Below are 24,571 nucleotides of genomic sequence, written 5' to 3'. Positions count from 1 at the left end.
AGTGACTCCAGGCCATGTCATTTATTTCCACATTTTTATTTGTGTTACTCCTGGAGCTCTTTCTGTTGCCTGTCATTGAAGCTCCAGTCTTCCCTGACCAGCTTGCAGAGTTTGCTCTTGCCTTTCATGCTCCTTTGGAGAACACGGTGACTGCATCCCAGTGACACTTTCTGTGGGTATTTGTTTGTGTCACTACTTGAAGAAGTAGGCTAATATAATGGAAGAACATAGAGATAAGATTTTTATTGAATCGTGGCGCCCACCACTTAATGACTCTATGGCCTTCAGCAACTTATTTATAGATGTTAAGATTTAGCTTTCTGCTCTACTAAAATGCAGACATTTTTAGTACTTACTAAAGATAATATTAATAACGTAACATGAAAATGTTAGGTAGAATGCTAAAAACCCAAAATATAGCACATTTCAGTGATGTATGTGGGGCAATATTGCAGAGGAAATAAAGCACAGAGAAATGCAAACCTCCTGCACAAAATGCAGCTTTGATGGTCTTCTTGGATATTCTTTGAAGTACTGTTGTTTCCCTTGGGCCACAATTGAGTATTTTATCAATCAGTGACATCATCATCCAGAGAATCACAGATCAATTGTTCATGGAGAAGCTCATCATTCCTGCTATTGAATCCTAGAGGATTTTCACTAATTTACCCTTACAAAGAAAATATTCTATTAAGAGGTCAACAATATCCTTAAAAATTGTTTCACATTTCTGTGCATCAAAGAACAAAATCGATATAATGATAAAACAACCAGTGAAAAGCAACAAACTCACAGACTGTATGTTAATATACAGAGTATGTAAGAAAGAATTCTTACACCTCAGCAAAAAAGAAACGAATGTCTCTACTAATAAATGGACAAGGACTTAAATAGATATTTTTTCAAAAATGATGTGCAAATGGACAAAAGTATATGAAAAATATGTAAATATAATTTCTTTTTTAAAAGATTTTATTTATTTATTGGAAAGTCAGATATACAGAGAGGAGGAGAGACAGAGAGGAAGATCTTCCGTCTGATGATTCACTCCCCAAATGAGCACAACGGTCGATGCTATGCAGATCTGAAGCCAGGATCCAGGAACCTCTCCCGGGTATCCCACACGGGTGCAGGTCCCAAGACTTTGGGCCATCCTTGACTGCCTTCCCAGGCCACAAGCAGGGAGCTGGATGGGAAGTGGAGCTGCTGGGATTAGAACCGGCATGCCCATGTGGGATCCCGGCACATCCAAGGCGAGGACTTTAGCCGTTGGGCTACATCGCCGGTCCCAAAAAAATATGTAAATATAATTTCAAGTAACCCTAATTCTAAGTCTATATCTAAAACAACTGAAAGCACAATTTCCACAATGTATTTGCAACCACATTTTCATACCAGCATTATTTGCAATAGCAAATAGGTGAGAACAACTAATTGCACAGTGTCCGATAAATATAAGCAAAATGTGGTATATGCATATAATGAAGTACTACTCAACACAGAAAAGTAGAAACGCTTCCATATACTACCGTAAGGATTGAATGTGAGGATCTTCTGTTAATTTTAATAAATCAATAAGAGTATGATAAATATGGACCCATTTAACATGAAATATATAAAGTAGATGTATGTTGGAAACAAGTAGAATAGTGAAAAAACCAAAGGACTACTGGAACTCATAAGAGAGTTTGGCAGGGTAGCAGGATACCAAATTAATGAACATAACTTGATAGTCCCAGGGTACACAAAAAACTCCATGGTTGAAAAAGAACTTGTATCTCTAGTTCCCTTTAAAATGGTGGAGAAGAATCTTAAATACCTTGGAACTAGTTAACCAAAGACGTGAAAGACCTTCATGATGAAAATTATAAAACATGTCTTAAAAAAGAAGACATCCAAGGGAAACCTACTATGTTCCTGGATCATCAGGAACAATATCATCAACAAGCCCATATTACCAAAGTCATGTACAGATATACTGGAATGCGTTGGGAAAATGTGAGCATCAATAGGAATAATAATTCCAAAATCAGTGAGTAATGGGCCTGGCATGATAGCATAGTGGTTAAGGGCCTCACCTTGCACGCGTCGATGATCCCATATGGACGCGGGTTCTAATGCCGGAGGCCCTGCTTCTCATCCAGCTCCCTGCTTGTGGCCTGGGAAAGCAGTTGAGGACTTCCCAAAGCCTTGGGAACCTGCACCCCTGTGGGAGACCAGGAAGAGCTACTGGTTCCTGGCTTCGGATTGGCTCAGCTCCAGCTGTTGCAGCCACTTGGGGAGTGAACCATCGGATGGAAGATCTTCCTCTCTGAATTTCTACCTTTCTAATAAAAATAAATACATCTTTTAAAAAAAAAGCAGTGAAATCAGTGAGTAATATAAAATATATTATATCCTTAAGATCATTCAAATAGCTGTTAATAATCTTTGGAAAATATGAAGACACCAAAGTCATGAGCCTAAAACAATTTTAAGAGTAAAGGGAAAGAATCAAATATTTAATCTGCATTTTTCATGCAAACTGAAATTCATGGTAATCAAATATTTGCTGATAGGAAGTTCCTCACAGAACTTTTTCAATAAATGACTGAATATGGAATTATATAACTAGACAGTCATCATTTGGCAAGTATAAGTGAATTAATGGATCTATGCCCAATTTTTCAGTGTTGGCAAGATCTCCAAAGAGTCAGTGGGACATTATCTGCCTCCAGATGAAGCTACCGCTATTCCTCTGAAGTAGCATTGGCAGAAAACAAAAACAACAACAAAAAACTTTAATCCTGATCTAACTACTAGTTACAGAAATCACAAGGGGTGGAAGAACATTTCAAATCACATCATAAAGATGCAATGGGAAAAAATACAGACTGGAAAACTTGCCCGACAAAAATTCCCACAAAACTCATGCATTTGGAACATCAAAAAATTACAAATAGAAACATGGAGCAGAGGAAGAGAAAATTTTAAAATTATTTTTTTAATTTTAGATGATGCTAACATAGTTGATCAGAGTGGGACGGACCAAGGATTAGGGGAAAGTGGGTGTGATCATTGTTTTCCAATTTTTCTGTTTCTCCTTCTTGTCTTTTTTTGGGGGGGTGGGTTGGGAGGGAGGGATAAGGAGAGAAGCCATACCCAGCCTCCCAACCGTTCCAGTAACCAGGGATGGGGAATGACCACTTGATATCAAGCCAGGGTCCCAATGTGGAACATACTCCCAGGGTTTTGCCCAGGTAGTTTTGATAGTTCTGAAATGTTGTCGATCTTGCTGATCCAAGGATGAGGAAACCCGCTCAGTGTTCGTTGGCTGGCATAGTTGACCTAACAATCTCCATTCACCCAGATATTTACTGTCATTGTTTGGCTGGGGTAGTTGTTCAATTCGTTCTGTCTTCCTTCCTCTGAGATGGTACAAATGTCTCCTGCAGCCCTGTATAGGCTGTCATATACTCCATATGGATGTGGGCCATTTGTCCACTGCTCTAACTTTTCCACTGAGGATGGAGAGTTCTTGCAGGTGAATCAAGCATCTTAACCATGTGATCTAGGCTCCACTAACCCACTGCCCTGGGGCTCATGTACCCAGCACCCACTGTGCAAATGGGCTAAGGACACAGGCCAAGTGACCAAGGCCCCACCAGAACCCCACCCCCAGAGCTCACAGATCTGCAGGCCAAGGACCAGGGCTAGGCAATCTGGTACCCTCTGCATAGGTGCGCCAAGGACCCAAGCCAGATGACCAGTGCCCTTCCAGTACCCCCACCCCCAGAGCTCATGGACCTGGTATCCACCAGACAGGCAGGTCAAGGACCTGGGGCAGGCAACCCAGGCCCCGCTGGACTTCCCACTCCTGAGGCTCACAGGCCTAATACCCATCATGGAGGTAGGCCAAGCACCTGGGAAATGCAACCTAGGCCATGCCCGACCACCCACCTCCAGCGCTCACAGACCTGGCCCCCAAAACACAGGCAAACCAAAGACCCAGGTTAGGTGACCAACAAGCACCCTGCCAGATCCCACACCCTGGGGGCTCACAGAACGGACCCCACCATGAAGGAGTGCCAAGGACCCAGACCAGGCAACCGGACCCTGCCTGACCACCCACCCTTGAGGTTCATGGGCCCAACACCCACCACACAGGTGGACCACGGATCCAGGCCAGGCAACCCGGGCCCTGTCTGATTCCTACCCCCTGCCCCAGGGGCTTACAGACCTGGCATCCATCTCTCCCTGTCATGTTTTGTCTCACCTCAGGGTCCACCAGTGGGTGCTACAGCCTGGCTCAGTCTAGCCTGCCCCCAGTTCCAGCTTGTGCTGGTAGGCACTGCAGCCCATCTAGATCCAGCCAGCACCCAGTCCTGGCCCTGATGTGAACTGAATGGTGCTGCAGCCCAAGCCAGCCCCACCTGCATATCATCCTGGTTCTCAGATCTGCCAGTGGATGTTAAGTACTGGTCCAACCTGTTCCGCTCCTAGACCTGACCCACATGTATGCTGGTGGGCATTGTAACCTGGCCTGGTCTGGGTTGTTCCTTGCTTTGATTCTTGCACTCATCTGCGGAGATTACATTCTGACAAAGAAGTTTCCTAAGCTTCTATATCAGGTTTCCTCCCAGTGGCAGATGTTGCACAACAGAGGTTCTTTGGCCCAGGTAGACTTTGTCCACCTCTTGTCCTGGCAGGAAACAGTGTCCTTGCCCAACTCTCCCACACCTATTACAGTCCTCACTGTCGGATGCTACAGCCTAGTCATACCGGGTCCACACCCAGACACAGCTCTCACATGGTTCAGTGGGAGCTGAGACCTAGCCCAGCTCATTCTATGCCCATGCTGGCTATGATGCACACCAGTGGGTGCTGAAGTGTAGCTCAGTCTGGTGTTCCCCAGACCCAGTCCACACCTGTGCTGAGGGAGACTGTAGCCATGCCCAGGCTAGACTATTACCCCCATTCTGGTTCTTTTACTTAGCATGGGGAACACCAACCCAGCTAGGGCGACCATTAATATCCCAACCAGGCTTGTTCCCAGCCACAGATTTTGCATGTGCCAATGGAGAGTGTTGTTCCACAGGAGTAAGGAGTCATATGCCACCCCCCCAATCTACATCCAGTCCTAATTCACTCATATGCTGCCAAGTGTCTTAGCCCAACCATATAGTACCTGTTCACTGTCGGACACTCATTGGTGGGAACTTTAAGCCAGCCCTACAAGGAGGGACCCCATAGCAGCCTTAGTATTTGCCTGTGAGTGTTATTTAGTGATGGTCAATGCTAACCGCTCCAGCTCTGGCCTTCTAGGTGACAGATACTTCAGTCTGACTCTTAAAGTTTCTCCTGTTCCATGCTCCAAACAACAAAGTTTCAGCACCCTTGCTTACCTGCTAGAACAGGAAGTCATCTATCACCTGGACATGTACTCTCAGGTTCCAACATGCGCACACATGTGCTAACTACAAGATGCTGAATAGTCCCACATACCCAAGTCCACAGAGCTCATTGCCAGGTGGCCAGAGCTCCAATCCAATCCAAGATGGCAACAGTGGCATTCAGACAGTTGATGGGATTAAATTCCCAGGCTGGCAGGCTAGACTGAGCTCTCTCCCAGCAGGGTGAAACTGCATGTGGCTGGTGAGGTAGAATCTCTCGCTCATTTGTCCAGCCTGATCCAAGATGGTGCCAGCCACCAGGATTTTTTTGGTATAGTAAAGCAATACAAAAGAATGAATTAAATGTGAAGTATGTAGTATTGTTTGCAGCCCAACTTTTTTGTAAGGTTCTACTTCCTTTTCTTTGTTTTTTTTTGTTTAAGATTTATTTATTTTTATCACAAAGTCAGATATACAGAGAGGAGGCGAGACAGAGAGGAAGATCTCCCGACTGATGATTCACTCCCCAAGTGACCACAACAGCCAGTGCTACACTATCCAAAGCCAAGAGCCAGGAACCTTCTCCAGGTCTCCCACGCAGGTGCAGGGTCCCAAGGCTTCGGGCTGTCCTCGACTGCTTTCCCAGGTCACAAGCAGGGAGCTGGATGGTAAGCTGGGCTGTCGGGATTAGAACCGGCGCCCATGTGGGATCCTGGCGCATTCAAAACAAGGACTTTTTAGCCACTAGGCCACCATGCCGGGTACTGTGCAAGATTTTTAGTCATGCTATATTAACAGTTAAATTCCTTCTTACATAACTAATGCTCTTTGTAACTTTTGGACAATCCTTTTCTTATGCGATCTAAACAATTTTATGATATTTTCAAGTCTTATACCTCTTTCGCTAAATTATTTCTAAAACTTTGGTAATAGCTAATATTTTGAATTAAATATTATATTTGTTTATTGCTTTTAGACAGGCAATTTACTCTGTATGTTAATTAGGATATCATTATAAACTCTTAATGATTATATAAATATGTTTAATCCCTTATTTGATCATTAAACTTTTGATTTCTTTTTGTATTTATATTTCATTGGTTTGACTTTACAGAACACTGAATTACATCAGAGATAAAGGCCATTTTATATTTTTTCCAATTTTTAAGAAATGTGTCATAATATTTTGCACTTATAATGAATGTTCATTCAATTGTAGACATTCCTTTTATTATGTTAGTCAAGTTTATTTTGTAAGCTTATTATTTTCTATTTTTTAACTTACATACTTTTTTAATTGCATTTCATTTTATAAATGTTTCATAGGCTCTGATGTCCCCTCATCCCCTCTCTGTGCCCTCCCCCCATGGTGGATTGCTCCAACTTATTGCAGTATTACAGTTCAAATCTAGTCTTATTTCTTTCAGTGCAAGCATGTGCCATGCATAGAGTCCAGTATCTTATTGCCCAGCTGAATTCAACAGTTTCTTGGGGAGACAAACTTTGGTCTGGAGACATAGCTGGCAGATTATCGTTCCAACCAATTAAATGCTATAACATAACATCAACAACCGTTTCCAACATTATGGGGTTAATTAACATTGTATTGAGTGACTAATATGTTAGACAATGCGAGTTCTTAACCACATCCTGAGACTACTTCATTAACGTTTCAATTATAGTTTGTATACAACTGGCTTCTATCTACCTTAAATTGGCTATTGGATACCATTCAGCTATCTCATGTCTATTTTCATTTTAATATTTAGCAGTTTATTGTGTTGAAGCATAATTTTTACTGAACTTGGCAGATTTTAGGATAGTCTAAACTGGCTTATACCTTTAGCAAGCCATTGAGGCATAGAACACTGTTGGGAGCAGTGTGCAGAGAGATCCTCCATACCCTAGCTAGGAGCAGCTTATTTTCATGTCCTACCTAGTAAGGTATGTGTGAGTTCCTACTGACCATTTCCTGTCTAGTTCTAAGCTTTCCTTGTTGTTCTCTGTCTAGTTTAATTCTTTTTTGTTGTTTGTTTTGTTTTGGGGGATAGGCCTCCAGGGCGACCCTGATGGTCAGTGCAAGAGAGGGTGGAACTAAGTACTGGAACTAAGCAAGGACTAAAGAAAGCTCCTCTCCCTGGTCTCGGAGGGAGTTTATTGTTCTTCTGTTTCTGTAGACTGCTCAGGGCTCCTGGCTGTTGTTCCGATGACATTGGGCTCTGTGAGGAGGGATTTGGACTTCTTGTATCCCATGTGGGAGATTCAAGTGGGAGCGGATGATCTCGGAGTACTCAGCCTCCGAAGGCACTCCAATTCCCTGTGGTCTCCTTGACAGTTGGGATGTAGTCCTTGGTGCCCATACTGATAGTCCTTGGCGAGGATCCAGGAGTCTCCAGGGTTAGAACACAAGTCTCCTCTTGTCCACCTGCTCCACTCTGGAATCCCCCCTGCTCTGTGCATATGACCTCTTGTTAAGAGGTTGTATAGGTTGCTCTTGATATCCCCCATGTCTTTGTGGTTTTACTATTGTCTAATGCTGATTTGAGTCTGTTGTCTATAAGCTACCTGTTATATTTCTGATAGGCTATGCTTTATATCTGCCTCACACATCTAGGGAGATGGAAGATCTCTCTGCCCTCCCTCCCCATTACCGAGAAGCATAGGGTCTTAAAACTTTGATGAAGATCATGAGCAGTCTGCCTCACATTGATTGTTGATTCATTCACTACATCACAATATGTTGTTGCATGAGATACAGGTTGTTAGAGGTTGAAACAATACTACATTTTACAGGTACCCTTTTTCAGATTGACAGCATTTCAACTTAAATTAAGGCAAACATGTGGTATCTGACCAATTGGGATTGACTCATTTATCTTGGCATGATGGTTTCCAGTTGGGCCCATTTGGCCACAAAGACCTGCATTTCGTTTTTTTGTTTTTTTTTTTGTTTTTTTTTTGTTTTTTTTTTTATAATAGCTGAGTAGTATTCCATGGAGTAAATAAACCATAGCTTTCTTATCTAGTCTTCTGCCTTTAGTTTTACCTAATTGTCCTGTTTGCTTATTTCTGGTATTCTGTTGGATCTTGGGTTACACTGTATTTTAGTTTAGATTGATTTGGGAAATTAACATTACTGAGTCAGTCTGTGTATCAAAAAAGCATATTTTTATTTATTGGTTGAGAATCCACAATACAAAAATTTTAAATATAAATAAAAAATATTCTAGAACCTAAAATTTGTGAGTATAATCAAGATTCCAGATAAGTAAGATTTTACAACTGACCTCACGTTGTGGGTCATCATCAAAGCTCAGCTACAAAAAAAAATATTGAATACAATTAACTCCTGCTGAATGTTGATGATTGTGGGATTTGGCTCAGTGGTACACAGTACTAATCCTCTGCTTGCAGTGCTGATGACCCACTTGAGCATTGGTTCAATTCTTAGCTATTTCATTTCTGATCCAGATCCCTACTTGTCTGTTTGGAAAGCAGTGGAGGATAGTCCAAAGCCTTGGGTCTCTGATCCTGTGTGAGACCTAGAAGAAGTTCTTGCAGCAGCTTTGGACTGGCTCAGCACTGGCCATTTGGGAGTGAATCAGCATATGGAAAATTCTCTCTCTCTAACTCTGACTCTCAGTAAAATAAATCTTTTTAAAAAGATGACTATGAAACAAATGAATTTTTTAAAATGATGATTTGTTTATTGATTTGAAAATTAGAGTTACAGACAGAGACAGAGGGAAGGAGGAGAGAGAGAGAGAGAGAGAGAGAGAGAGAGAAAGAGAAATCTTCCATTCTTCCATCCACTGGTTCACTCCCAAGATGGACACAATGGCCAGTATTGGGCCAAGCTGGAACTGGGAAACAGGAGCTTCTTTTGGGTCTCTCAACATGGATGGCAGGAACCCAAGAATGTGATTCATCTTCTGCTGAATTCCTAGGCTATCAGCAGGGAGTTGAATCAGAAGTAGAGCAGTTGGGATTCAAAATCAAATCCAGATGTGATGTTATTACCATCACAGTCAGTGCATTTACCTGCTGTGTAATGGTACAAGCCCTGAGTTTCTTTTAAGAACTGAATCTTGTCCCCAAGATGTCTCATTATGTATGTATATTTCCAAATCTGAAAAATGCAAGCTCTTAAATACTTACAATACCCAATAATTTTTGCTAGTGATATACAACTAGTAATTAAGTTTTATAATAAAATCATGGAGTTTTATTCGCAAACATGCAATTTTTTGAAAGTTTCCAAGGAACCTAAATACTAGGAACCAACTTATATTTTTAAGGAGCCAGGAAGATGTTCCATCTGATGATTCATGCCCCAAGCATCGCCACAGTCAAAACTGAGCCGATCTAAAGCCAGGAACCCAGAGCATCTTCTGGGTCTCCCACATGGGTGCATAGTCCCAAGACTTTGGGCCATCTTTAACTGCTTTCCCAGGTCACAAGAAGGGAGCTGGATGGGAAATGGGGCCACCAGTATTACAAACAGTGCCAAATATGGGATACTGGCATGTGCAAGGTGAGGACTTTAGCTGCTAGGCTACTAAACCGGTCCACCAACTTATGTATTTTAAACTTGGCTTGCAAAATAAAGATGACTTTAAAATAATTTTATTTGCTTATTCATGTGTTTATTTTGAAATATTTATTTTAGTGTTTTAATTTAAAAGGCAGAATTACATAGAGAGCAAAAAATGTCTTCTGTCTGCTGGTTCGTTCCCCAAATGGTTACCATATCCGGAGCTGAACTGATCTGAAGCCTGGAGGCAACAGCTTAGTCCATGTCTCTCATGGGGGTGCAAGGACCCCAGGACTTAAGCCATGCTCTGCTGCTTTCCAGGCCATAGCAGAGAGCTGGTTAGTGGATCACCCAGGATGGGAAGCAGCAACCATGGTTCATGCCAACATCGAAGGTGGAGACATAGCTTACTACACCATGGTACTTGCCCCAAAAATTTTATTTTAAGCCCGCTAAACCATCCAAACTCATATTAATTTAAAATTTGTCCCTGAATTCTTTTGATTTCTATAAATGGCAAAATAATATGACCATTTTAGTCTTTCTTTCCATAAGTTACAAGACTGTTATGAGTTAAAATGTCTAAATACCCCATTGAAAAATAAAGGAGTAATGAGAGATTCATTAAAAGTACTAGTTAATAAACATTTTGAAATGCTTCTGGGTCAATCTTTGAGGTGTCATCATCTGAGGATCTGGGAGAGTTGGGGCTGGAAACCCTGGAAGTTGCCATCTATAGCTCTTGGCTTCACTCTCTAGTTTCTTTGTTAACCTCTGATCACTTCTGAAGAGGTTCATGGATAGCTTTTATTGACTGACTCTTGGTTTGTTTTTTTGTGGCAGAAAAATGAAACCATAGAATAATATACATCTTAAAAATTCTCAGTACCTTTTACCTTTGGCCAATGCTTTTGCCAATTAAGCTGTCTCAAATAATTTGCAGCTTTCAGATACAGAATTTGACACATTTCCCCTTTTTGAGCCAAACATCATATCATTTCCACAACATGCCTTGCTTTGTAGAGTTAATTACTGGCATTTCAGGTATTGTGAAACAAAATTTTCAATAAGCAGCATCTTGTTTTCTTCAGAGGGCTTAATAAAGAGATCCTTGATTAAACCAGAACCTTCATTTCTTCTTTAGCCTAAAGGCCTTATCTTTCTGTCAACATGGTGTATTGAATATTTGTACAAGGATTTATATTAATTTAAAGACCTTTAGCTGTCTGGGAAAGCTGGAAATGAGATTCTCAGCCAGAGTCTTAATACTTTCTCTCTTTTCCTTGTCAATTGGCCAGTTATTTTCTAATCTCCTCTATTTCTTGAGGAAAATTTTATACTGCTAAAAGCAAAGTAGGCGATGTTTACAAAATATTTCCTGGAGATCTTCTTATGACATTAAAAAATTTATTAGGTCTCCTTTCTGTCTCCCACTTATCATAGCTGACAGCTTTACTATATATTTTAACACTGTGTAACATTGGTCTCAATTTCTCCAGTCTCCCAAGATAATTTCCTTGTCATTTTACATCCTATACTTGTCACTGTATCCCAAAGTCATTAACATACACCTTAAGCTTTTAATAAGCGATGCTCTCCATGGAATCAGTTTATGTCTCAGGTATAGATGTACAATGATTTGCTTCAAAACTCAATGGCATTCACCTGGTGAATGTTTTTACTTCTATGGAATTTGTCTAGTTGATTTATGTTAGTTCCTGGCTCAGTGACTCAACAGATCCTACCTGGGCTTCCTCATGTGTCTGGGAGTGGTGGAGTGATACTGGCTTTCAACTGCTACAGCTAGACTTGTTCCAAGCATTTTTCCTCCTCCTCCTCCTGAGGCTAATTCAATAGTGTAAACTATGGCAATGGCAGAAATACAGGAAAGTAAATAGAAGAATCCCTGGCCTCTGGAGGCCTAGATTACAATGGTACGTGATAACTTCAGTTGTGGACTTGAGCTAATCATGTTTATGAGAAGATAAATTTTACCGTTATGTTAGGAATGAATGCTAAAGTCAGTTGACAAATACCATCAGCACAGAGAGGCTGAGCAACAGGGTCATTAGCTCTATCAGTCTCCTACACACTCCTGGCAAATCATTGAGGCCAAAGGCGTTAAGTTACCAAGGATATTTTGAAGTGTTTAGGGCAGTTTGTTTTTTTTCAAATCAACCTTTCTGGTTTAGATGTAGATCTTCCTTTTGGTTCACTTCCTGTCTTATCTCACAAATTCCTTTCTATCAGTTTTGCATTGAATAATGTCTTATTCCTTTGCATCTAAGCATCTTTGAATATTTGCAAAAGAGAATTTTTTAGGATTGCTAGTCTTTAATGAAGGATATATTACACAAGTAATAAAATTATTTTTAAGACACATTTCACTATGTTTATACAGCCCACACACCATCCTCAGTGGATTTTTGTAGTCTATACACAACTTTGTATTATGGATATTGCTTTCATTCAACAATGTAGAAATTATCAAGCTGATATGGGTATTTGCAAACCAGGCAAACTCTTCCAAAAGAAAAAAAATGAGGAAGTAGAAATTTGAGAATTAAATTTTATTAAACAGGATGCTTTTTTAAGGCAGAGAGTAAATGCAGGAACCACAAATAACCACAACCAGATTTTATGGAGTGGACAGGAATGGGTATGAACCACAATAAGCATGTTGACATTGAAACAATTGAATTGCATGCACGTATTCAAAATGTTATGTGTGCATGACCAAAAGCTGTATAGGAATCCACCATGGGGGAAGGAATTGGGAGAATCTCAGAGCTGTGAAACTGTGTCATAAAATGAAATGTAATTAATAAAAAAAAATTTGTTGCTGAACATATTGTAAGCAACCCTGTGTTTCTCACATCAAGAATTAGAAAAATATATTAATTTATGATGTGCATGGTAGGGACTCAAGTACTTGAGCCATCATAACCTAATGTGTCCCAGAGTGATTGCCAAGAAGCTGGCTTTGGAAACAGTGCTGCTCTCCTAACTCTTGTGCTCTGATATGGGATGTGGGTATTTAAGTGGTGGTTTTAGCCACTGTGCCAAATGACTGCTCCTGAATAAGAGGTTTTTAAGAATATTTATCATTACAAGTACGTATTTATCATAGGATATTGAAAGCATATGGCTATGCCACAAGATGAAATTAAAGTTCCCAGAAATTTTCCATTCACATATAAATTGGCTAAATTCTATCCTTATTCACTATTGTTTCTACCAGCATATCATACAGATCTTGGGGCATAGAAATCTTAATATGTATTAAAATATAAGTACATAAATGATGAATATTTACCTAAATGAGTTGTTAGCAAAATTAGATGATACTATCAGTATTGCTTTTTATCCAATCCAATTGCTTTTTATCAATTTCATTGAAAACATCCCTAACAATTTCATATGTCAGTATTAAACATCATTTTAGCATCTGTTCATATCTAAGTCTATGAAAAAGATTAATATATTTTAATTGTGACATACATGTTATTGATATTTCCCTGGTTTGAATTTTCATTGTATCTTTTCAAGTCCCAGATGCTTCTCAATTGGAAATAACACATCCTTCCCACTCTCCCTTTCCTCTTGCCTCTGGCTCTAACTCAATGTTCATGCAAAAGTATTTATTATTTCCCAATGGTGACACCAACTTCTTTCACTTTGTGGGCCCCATAACATACACTTCCTTCCACTGTTTTTTGTCCTGCCCTTCCTTTCTAAAAACCTCTTGTCCCCTCAAATCCAACCCATAATTTCATTCCTGGATCCCCTCTTCCATTGTCCTTCAGAAATTAACACAAATTCTACGTAACAAGTTGTCTAGTAGAGCTGCAGCAAACTCAAGTTTTATGTCAATTCAGAAAGAAAGGGAAATTGTGGTCCAAGCAACTAGTCAAGTTCTAGACAAGATCCTTGTTGTTTTAATAGCAAAATAAAGTATCCTAAGGTGATGCTTTCTCCTCTTCTCTTTAGGAAGCAATTGCTTTCAATTCTTCTCTGCTGAGGCCCCGTGTGATTGGTGAGTGGATTGGCAGAGAAGACAATGATGCTGATCCACTTGCTGCTGAAATGCTACAGCCCCCAATTCCAAGAAACAAAAATGACCAATGGGAGAGCGAAGACAGCGGCTCTAGCCCTGCAGGAAGGTGAGTGAGGTGTTTCCTTAGTTTCTATGTTACCATGTTTTTTTTAAAGACAAAGGGAAAGCAAACCCAAGTGTGTGATTATGCTGAGATGGCAAATCTGTATAGTAAATTGACTTAGGAAAAAAATTAACTTTGTTTTAAAACTAGAGTAGTACTGATCTTTCTTTGGAATATTTTTTAATGGTATTTTTCACATCTTGGAGAGTTTTATCTTCTTGTCAACTCAAATCAAATAGGGGAGCAGCTTCAAAAACATAAATTTCCAGTAACACTAATAATGGAGTGGCTGGCTGCTAAGATTGAAATTGAGAGGATCAAAGTCATGGCACAATGTTAGGCCACCTCTTACAAGGATGCTGATTTCCGGTATCAGAGTGTTCATTAGTTTTTGTCTGTCGCTTGGGTCCAGCTTCCTGCTCATGCTCCTGGGAAGACAGTAGATGATAGCCCATGTGGTTGTGGCCCTGAGCTTCATATAGATGACTAGGAGAGTGTTTCAGGCTGCTGGCTTATGTTTGACCTAGCCTTAACTTGCGTGGTTCATTTGGGGAGTAACCCAGCAGACTGAAGATCTTTCTCTGTCCCTCCTTTCTCTCTGTCTCTATGTCATGCTTCCCTTCAAATATTTAAATAAGTAAATGAATGAACAAATAAAGAGAAATACTTCTGATGTGCTAGAGATATGTAATTAGTCATCAGGGAGAAGAAAATCATGGGATATACAGTAATGTAGAAGATGTGGAGTTACTATAGAATATAAAGAGTAAAGCATTGCTTTAGGAAAGTTTACAAGGCATAACTGGCTGGATAAAATTATTTGTAATTTCTTTGTTTATTTTTAAAATCGCTATGTCTTATGAACTTGGAAGTACTGATTTTTTTTTTTTCTCCTGGTACTTCTAATGGTACCAAGAGATTTGCCCTAAGTGTTTATGTGCTGGAAGAAGTAGAATAGTGAGATTACTTTATCAGAAAATCTGTTTTTTGAATTATCACTTTTCATGTACGTGACACAAACCTCAGTGAGAAAAACACAAAACATAAATGAAAATTTCTACAGAGCAGTTGGAATAAACATCGTTTTGGAGGCTTGGCTTACCCAACATGAAAAAACATGACATGTTGCAGAAATGTACAGTTCCTGTGTTATCATAGGAGAGTTTTTCCTGTATATAGAAAAGAAATGGTAACTTTGTATTTCCTATTTTAAACTTATCAGCAACCAATAACTATTCTTTCTGAAGGAGAAAATTGTGTTTTCTACAATGTAATAGCTTTCTGGGAATCTTTTCTTTGACTTATCACTTGGCTAGAGGGAAAGAAATTTAGAATACTCATTACAGTGCTTCAGGCGCAGAGAAAATTGACTCTGTTTCATGAGAAATAACTTCAAAATTATTTAAATAGTTCAAGTGTCCTCTAGAAAAGGAAGAAAACCTTTTTAAAAAATCCATTTACCTTCTTTTGTGAAATGTCAGATCAATTTCACCTGTCAATGAGGGTAATTTTATTTTTAATACCAGACTTATGAAACCCACTAGACCTTTAGTCAATGGTAGATCTTTAATTCTAAAATGTAAAATAGAGACATGTCAACTTTCAGTTGGTTTTCACTTAGTCATAGCAATAATCAGCACTGTATATTACAATTATTAGGGTTTCTATTTTCTTCCTAGCTGTGGTGAGCTTTCATTCTCTCTTCATAGAATCAAATCTGTTCCACAGTTCTCATTGAATCCCTGATTCCGAATTCTCAGTCCACTATAATCTCAGCCAAATACTCACTTTGAAAGTTGTTTTACATTTTATTTTTAGCTGTACTTAAGTTGTGATTTGAAATAAAGAAAGTAGTAAAGATTCTGCATCAATTAAAAAAAAGATTAAGTATTTCTATGGAGTACAATGAAAGAAATGAGACAAAATTAAGGGTTAGATGCTATATTTTTCCCCAACTTGTAATGTTCAGAACAGGTTATCTGAATTCGTACCAGTAACTCACAAAGCATTAGGTCTGATTTTGATGATAAAGCAAAGGTTGTAGAGAAAATTTTAATGGCTTGCCCTGAAATAATAACCAATTAGTACTATCATTTTACGATCTTAAACATTGACGAAAACATAGTCTACACTTTTAAAAGAAACTGATTTTCAAGAATGATTTCATTCATTCCCCACTTAGTTTCCCACTTCCCACTTCTTGGGGTTGGCACAAATTATCCATATGGGGATCTGTGAAGGGGACACAGGCTGTACTAGATTACTAGATACCTGTCAAATCCAGTGGGTGTTTTTTCTTTCTTTCCTTTTTTTTTTTTAATTTAGTAGGTAGCATTGTTTGTACTCTGCCTTCATTTCCCATTTTCCCAACTGACTTTCTCCCATGTACAAGTTTGTTTGTTTATTTCTTGTTTTGTTTTGAGCAGCTGTTATTTAATTTTACTAAATTACTAAAAAATATGAGTTGGCTATTAGCATTTAGCCAACTTTCTTTTTGAAGAAGAGTCTTAGATGCTTTATAAGTTGGACTTTCACCATTACATTAAACAAAGTTTAATAGGCATCACATAAAATAAACCTGAATCTAATGAGTAGAAGCTTAGCCAAAATATTTTCCTGACACTTCTTAGAAAAATAACGTACCCTACCTGGAATGTTTTCCTTTAGGTGCCTCAAATACAATTTTTGGACAAAGAGGGTCAACAACTTTGGTACACATATGCAACGATTGAAGTGTTAATTGCTGGTTCAAATGAAGGCAACTGTGAGGGCGTTATGGAGAAACTTAGGGGAGAGGACAAGTGATGCTCACCCAGAGTCCGTGGCCATTAGATGGTCTGTGTGGGGGCCATAAGAGAGCTCTGCATTTCTTGAAATATTGCATGGATGTGTTACTGGACATTTCCTTGCAGTTCTCTGCCACATCATACTTAGCTTCTCAAAATATTTAGAATTTAGAATTATGAGAGAAACATTTGAGTAAGAAAGGAAAGAGGGGCACATAGAACCAATATGTTGTAGAATGATCGAAGACATTTTGTACTTGTCAGAATCTGCTGTCGGCATCAGTTACAATGGAAGGTGTAGCTAGTACTGAGGAATCATGCACCTTCATTACATACCTGAGGTTACTAAAAATTCATCACACATTTATAACATAAATAGAAGCAAGAAATATAAATAATGCAACTATATAACCATGTTTTAAACCATTTTAATTAGACTATCAATAGCTGTGAAATGGAGGTCAAATTTAGAAATTTAGTGACAACCAAACCTACAGATTTTTTTTTTATTGTTATTAACATTGTATTATGTGATACAGTTTTATAGGCACTGGGGATTCCCCCCACCCCTCCCATACCCCTCCCCCCATGGTGGATTCCTCCCCCTTGCTGCATAACCACAGTTCAAGTTCAGTTGAGATTCCTTCCTTGCAAGCATATACCTAGCATAAAGTCCAGCGTCTTATTGTCCAGATAAGTTCAGCGGCTTCTTGGGGAGACCTTCTCTGGTCTGAAGGTAGAGCTAACAGAGTAAAGTCCCGGTCAGTTAAAAGCCCCAACAAAACCTCAGTATCAATATACAACATTATGGAATTAATTGACATAGTATTGAGTAAACAATATGTTAAAAATAATGCAAGTTCCATTCTTCGAAACATCTGGGTTGAGACAGTATCAATGACAGGTTCAAAAAATAACAAACAACCAAATAAAAATTACAGGTTAAATCAAGGCAAACATGTGGTATCTAACCTTTTGGGATTCACTCATTTCCCTTAGCATTATAGTTTCCAGTTGTGCCCATTTAGCCACAAAGAACTGCATTTTGTTTTTTTTAATAGCTGAGTAGTATTCCATGGAGTAGATGAACCAAAGCTTTCTTATCCAATCTTCTGCTGATGGGCATTTCGGTTGCTTCCATGTTTTTGCAATTACTGATTGTGCTGCTATGAACATAGGGATGCATGTTGAAAACCTACAGATTTTAAGAATAAAAATTATTTATTATCAAAAACTAGATTTCAAAACAAAGGACTGAAGTCATAAACTATCTAAAACATACAAAAGTTGTATCTTATGGCTCACAAATTTGCTTTTAAAACTAGAAACATAGTCAAATAGTATGTTTGTTTCAGAGAACTGCTGAGGACATTTAGAGTAAAAGTTTGTTTCCTTTCATTTATCTAGAAATTAATTTATTTATGAAAAAAGTACATGTCATGATTCAAATAATTACTTTATGAAATACAATTTTCATCACCCGTTTGTTTCATGTCCCTTAGATAGACTTTTGGACTTAATCAGTACACGGATATCCCAGCCTTGTACTGTCTCAATGACCAGCCATGCATAGTAATGAGACTAAAAAGAACACGCTCTTCAATCCTCATGAAATGATCTTGATTGTTACTAAGTCATGGATTCTTGATCTACCTTTTCCTCCCCCTGTTTCACTTTTATATTCAGACCCTTTTATTTTCCTATCCATTTCTATATTTCCCTGGATTTCAATATCTCTCAAGTTTAAACACACAGGCATACAACTAGGCTAATTTTTGTTTTATTTGGTATGTCTATTTAAAAAGAATCAAATTATGTTACCACTCTCTGTGCTTCACTTATTTAGCCCTTTTTATTCTCATGAAGATATTATTGTTATTATCCCTGTTTCAGGAATGTTCCAAAGAAGTGACATAGAAGATCCATTAACTTACTATATGACAAAAGTAGGTTGTCGAGCTTCAAATTCAGAGACCTAAAATACATGCTCATCTAGCTTATTTTTTTTTTAAGATTTATTTTGTTTTTAGTGGAAAGGCAGATATACATAGAGGAGAGACAGAGAGAAAAATCTTCTGACCGATCATTCACTTGCCAAGTGACCACAACAGCCAGAGCTGCGCCCATCCAAAGCCAGGAACTAGGAGCTTCTTCTGGGTCTCCCAAGTGGGTGCAGGGTCCCAAGGCTTTGGGCTGTCCTTGACTGCTTTGCCAGGCCACAAGCAGGGAGCTGGATGGGAGGGATGGCCGCTGGGATTAGAACAGCACACATATAGGATCCTGCATGTGCAAGGCAAGGACTTTAGCTGCTAGGCTACTACTGCACTGAGCACCCATCTAGCAGTTTTTAGAGAGTCACTGTAAGAATCTTCTTGTAAAAATCCTCGTCATTGAGATTTAAGTTCAAACCTTAGGAAGAAATGGCCAGATCCAAAACTGTCCTTAATCCCTCCTGTATCTCCTCCTTTTTTCGGTAAACACTCTGTTTAAGATCCGTGCCTCCTGCTCTAGTGCTACTGTCTTTTACTGCTGTCAGTTTCATTTTGGGGGGTCCTCAAGCTATGGGGCTGAAAAGAAGGATGTGTCACCCTCGTCTACTGCTTAGAGAACTTATCTCCATGCTTACTTAAAACATTCCTGACTCTGAACCTCATATTTTCCCACAGTGATCATTGTTTCAAATCTGGTGGCAATGATTTGCCAATTCCCATTCACCTTACCTTTGCCACGATTACTCTTCCCAACACTGTTCTGTTTTGGTGAAATCGTTATTGTTGGTGACCCTTCCCCAAACCTCACCTGCTACATTCTTTGCCTACTTTTTCCCGCTGATATTCAATACCAGCCTACCTCATTCTGTCTCATCCTATACCATCTGAATACCATTATCTGTAATTACATTTTATAAAATACAAGCACAATACTCTAGCCATCACTTTTCCCCACTTGCGGCTCATTCCCAGTGGTTCCCAACTTCAACTGGGATCTCAGACACCCTAATGCTGCCGAATTTATCTTGCCCTTCTTTTCTCTGATTCATTTTCTCTTTATTCAGCTTTTATCCTTGAGCCATCATTTAACCTGGCTCTTTGTATTACATTTAACCCCCCTGTCCCTCTTTTCTCATTGTCACTGCCTCCCCTGGTGAAACTACACCCTGGCAGAGGATATAATCGTCCTGAGGTGGAGAAAGCACATGTGTACTGGCTCTGATTCATAACTTCCCCTACTCCAGGACACCTGGAACCGCCAACCGAGCTACTGCCTTTGCCTAGCTCACTGACACACCCACTCTACACAGCACTGACTTTATGTATCCTCAAGTGTCCAACACTACCCCACCATTCTCATTATTAACTGATGATCCTACCTAGAACCTCACAGAGAAAAAGGCTTCAGGGAGGGAACACAGCTTCCTCCAGTTTCTTCCAAAGAACACCAGTTGATCCTTGACTCATCTTTGCACAAACACTCTGCTGACTTCTGCCAGTTGATGTTAGATCCCCAGTTTTCCTCACTGCTGCAAATCCATCATTTCTTTCTTTTCCCTGTGCTGTTTGTCTCTCCCAGATCGTCCCCACCAGCATGTAAGTAGTGGTGGGACTTTTCTCTAGAAGATAAAAATTTTTTTCTGGTCCACAGTTATTTCTGCTCCCTGCCTTTCATTGTCTAAACTAAGCTGTTCCCAGTAGATGCCTTAGATTCACTGCTCCCTCTTTTTTGCACTCCTTTTGCAGTAATTTGTGTTTCGTCCATCTGCTACAGCCATCCTCACTATTTTTACAAGATGATGTCTGCAGTGTCACCCAGGGTCATTCAAAATAATTGACCTCCATCTTCAAATTTCAACTTTAAGTTTTAACCTGTTACTTGCCATTGTGGTAGCATTCAAGATCTATAAGCATCTTTATCTGTAAATGAAATGTTCAAAATCCCCCAAAACTGGAAAACTCATTTTTTAATAACACATGAGGACAAAACTTGATATTAACACGGTGTGTTCTTTACGTATCCCACTCAGTTATACTGTGATTTATAATGAATTTAGTAACAAACATTCCTTATGGTGTTACACAATATAGTAGTTGAGTAAGGGAGTGCCTTCAGCTCCAAAGAGCCTATTAAAACAGTAATAGCCTGAAATAAGGTGCTAAGTTTAAATTTGAACAGAGGTACGTTTTTGTAACTAGAGTGTTTTTATTGTAGATGGCTTTTAAAAATATTTGTATTGTATTTTATAGGTTAAAATAAGTATCTCATGCATATGTTTTCAAGTAAGAACCCATTTTCAAGATACAACAGTGTGTATTACTTCTGCATGAGCTATTTATTTTCCAACCAACTTATATGTATTTTGGGCCATAGTATGTGGTCATTTTCAGAATCTGTGTAAAACATGTGCTCCAAAAAACAAAGTGTGTTCCAAAGAGCATTACATTGAGCATTTTTATTTATACCTAAAGGAAAAACTTGCCTAACAGTCATGACTGTACATGAAAACAGAAAATATATTTTAAGTATAGTATGTTATACAATGTAATACTTTATCCTTATCCTTGTTACGTTTAATATATAGGATGTCAAATTATAACAGGAAATTGAGTTAATGGCTTTATTCAGGAAGAACAAAAAGCTATTTCTCACACAATATGTATTTTTGAGATTTTTATTTATTTTGAAAACTAGAGTTTCAGAGATAGAAAGAGAGAGAGAACAAGTAGAGATAGTCATCTATTCACTGGCTCGCTCCCTAGATAGCCTCATAGGCCAGTGCTGGGGCAGGCTGAAGCCAGAAACCAACAGCTTCTTCCAAGTTTCCCACATGGATGACAGGGACTCAGATACTTGGGCCAACTTCCTTGGCTTTTCCCAGTCCATTAGCCAATCAAAAGTGGGACAGATGAGATATGAACCAGTGCCCATGTGAGACATGGCCATTGCAGGTGGCATTCAACCTGGGCCACCATGCTGACCCTTGTTCTCCAGCTGCTAATCTTTTTGAATTGCCAAACCACTGTATATAGTACTCATTGCTACAATCTGCATTGAGATCAAGAAGCCAAGGAAGAGATAAATAACTATAAACTGGCTCTATTTATTTTTCATTCAAATATATGTCCCTTCTAACCAAAGCTAATGCAGCTGAAGTTATCATCATTTGATTAAAAAAAAATTCTAATTGTAAAATTACTCCAAGAACAAGTAAAATCACAGCTTGGATTATAAAAGGTGGCCAGTTGCAGCCAACATGGAGGTGAGTCAGATAGTGGAATCATAAATATGTTCCAGTAAGTACTTTCAATTCCCATGTAACCAAGCATAGAAACTACCATCAAGTAAATAAAAAGTCATAAAAAAAATCCAGTGGAAAATATTAAAATGAGAACATATAAAAAGATAAATCTCGCTGGATGAACTTAACAGTGACGTTGGCAGGGCATAGACCCATACCTAGTAAGGACTCCATTGTGGGATATTCCTATTCTGAACAAAAGTGAGCAAACAGAGTAAAAGAAATTATGACACAGCCTCAGGACTTAGGAGGAACAATAAGCTAATGTGGCAGTCTCATCGCTTGAGTCCCAGGAAAAGAGTTACCATGGAGTGGAACTTAGAGTAGCTGCTGAAAACTTCTTAAATTTGGTGTAAGATATACCCTACAGGTTTAAGAAGTTGAAAAACTCCAAACAAACCCAAGAAATTCCATGATAAGCTATGTAAGTAAACTTCTGGACACTAATATTAATAAAAAAAATTTTTTTAACAACAGCCTTATTTAAATGACACATTATTTGCAGGGGAATCTTAACTGAAAGTAACTGAATTTCTCATCTGAAAATTCAGAAGCCAGAAGGAAGTGTCAGCAGGAAATTCATGGTAATCATAAATTCCATATTTAATAAAACCATATTTCCTGAATGTTGAGGTAACAAAGTTATCTGTAAACAATGGAAAAACTGGTAGGAAGGGTTGCTATGGGATATACCCTTAAAAGGATTCCTGCAGGTAGCTCTTCAGACAGAAAGGAAATGATGAAAGAGACATAGTACATCATGATAGAAAAAAAAGAGAGAGAAATAACTGAAATATGAGAATATCAGAGTACCTTAAAAATACATTGAAGGATCAGTTGTTTGTGCATCGGTTGAGTTGCCACTTTGGATGCCTACATTTCATACGCAAGTGCCATCTCTTCCACTGTGGATTGAGCTTACAGCTAGTGGGCATCCTGGAGAGCAGCGGATGGTGTGCGCAGTACTTTAGTTCTTGCCACTCACACTGGGGACTCTTAGGAAGGTTGGGCTCCTGACTCTGACCAGTCTTTTGAAGACTGAACCAGTAGATGGAAGATCTCTTCTCCACTGTGTTCCTCACCCCATTTGCCTTTCAAATAAATTATAATAACAAATTAAAGACAATTTTTTTTTAAATCATGGAAAGTGAGACTAGAGGATAAGCTTATTTTGTGCAGAACATTTGAAATCTATTAAGATTTCGTATAATACATGCTTTTCATGAACTTCATGAGCACCTATTTTGTATGATAGCTTTGCCTCATGAATGTTATAATTGATGATTGACAAGTCCAACAAAAATGACACTATCTGAAACTCAAAGTCATATGTATTTAGAAGTAGAAAACCTGAAACATTCGGAAGGGAAGGTGGTAAATGTTGATAGCAGTACAAATATGTATTGACTGTGATGATACCATCAAAACTGTAATTTGTAACACAAAATAAGTCACTAAAACGTGTAAGAATGGACAAATTTAAATCACTACCCAGGGCAAGATAATTTGCTAGGAAAGAGAATAAATTTCTCAGTAAGTGATGCTGGGACAACTATTTATACACCTGCAAAAGAAATTTAAGAAAGCTTTTCCAAAATGTCTTAGAATAGAATATTAAAGGATTTATGTTGTTCCATGTGTTTTTCCTACATGGAGGTTTTTTTTTTTAATGAAGGAATAGTAATCTAGACATTGTAGCTCCTTTTAAAATTTTTTTAAAAAAGATTTATATTACTTTGTGTTTTATTGGAATGGCAGATCAGATTTTCAGAGAGAAAGAGAGTCAGAGAGAAAAATTCCCCCAACAATTGTTTCACTCCCCAAATGGCTGCAATGACCAGAACTGAGCCTATGGGAAGCTGGAAGCCAGGAGCATCTTCAGGTCTTCCATGTGGATACAGATTCCAAGGAGTTGGGGCATACTCTGCTGCTTTCCCACGCCATAAGCAGAGAGCTGGATGAAAAGTGCTGCAGCCAAAACATTAAAACATGTACTGGTTTGTGTATTACTTTGCATAACAAATAACTGAAAATAGTACATGGATTTTTCTCTGCTTCCTGAAGCTAATTAGCATTTTAAATATGTCCGTAGCTTAAAGATGGAGCCTAAGACTAAAGGGTTAAAGCAGCAGCAACAGCAGCATAAGAAACTTCTAGCAGCAATGCTCTCTCAAGATTCTTTTGAGTCCCTCCACAGCCCCACTCCATCTGTAACAGAGGAAGATATTGATAATGAAGATGATGCAATGGAATTGCTGGGTAATTTTAAAAATTAATAATTTATCTTTCTTTTTCTCTGTAAAATATGTAATATTAGGAAGTTGAAAAAAGTTTTGGATGCATTTGTTGTAGGGCAAGTAAATTCTGACACTTGATTCAAACTAGATGCTTTAGCAGTTGCATGTAAGAACTAACTTGAAATAACA

General features: G+C 38.8%; 1 protein-coding gene across 1 annotated transcript in view; it reads left to right on the top strand.

The window, feature by feature from the left end:
* The window catches only part of CUNH8orf34 (chromosome unknown C8orf34 homolog), a 211,051-nt gene that overhangs the window by 120,523 nt on the left and 65,957 nt on the right, over window positions 1-24,571 (top strand). Inside the window, exons 6-7 of the mRNA XM_040994610.1 lie at window positions 13,897-14,069; window positions 24,238-24,404. Coding sequence (XP_040850544.1) covers window positions 13,897-14,069; window positions 24,238-24,404 — 340 coding nt within the window. The remainder of the gene's footprint in view (window positions 1-13,896; window positions 14,070-24,237; window positions 24,405-24,571) is intronic.

This window comes from Ochotona curzoniae, unplaced genomic scaffold (genome assembly GCF_017591425.1).
Source record: "Ochotona curzoniae isolate NIBS_2020 unplaced genomic scaffold, NIBS_Ocur_1.0 contig_1071, whole genome shotgun sequence".
In the NCBI taxonomy this organism is placed as follows: Eukaryota; Metazoa; Chordata; class Mammalia; order Lagomorpha; family Ochotonidae; genus Ochotona; species Ochotona curzoniae.
The sequence above is the reverse complement of the archived record's forward strand: the minus strand, read 5'-3'. Positions and strand labels throughout refer to the sequence as shown.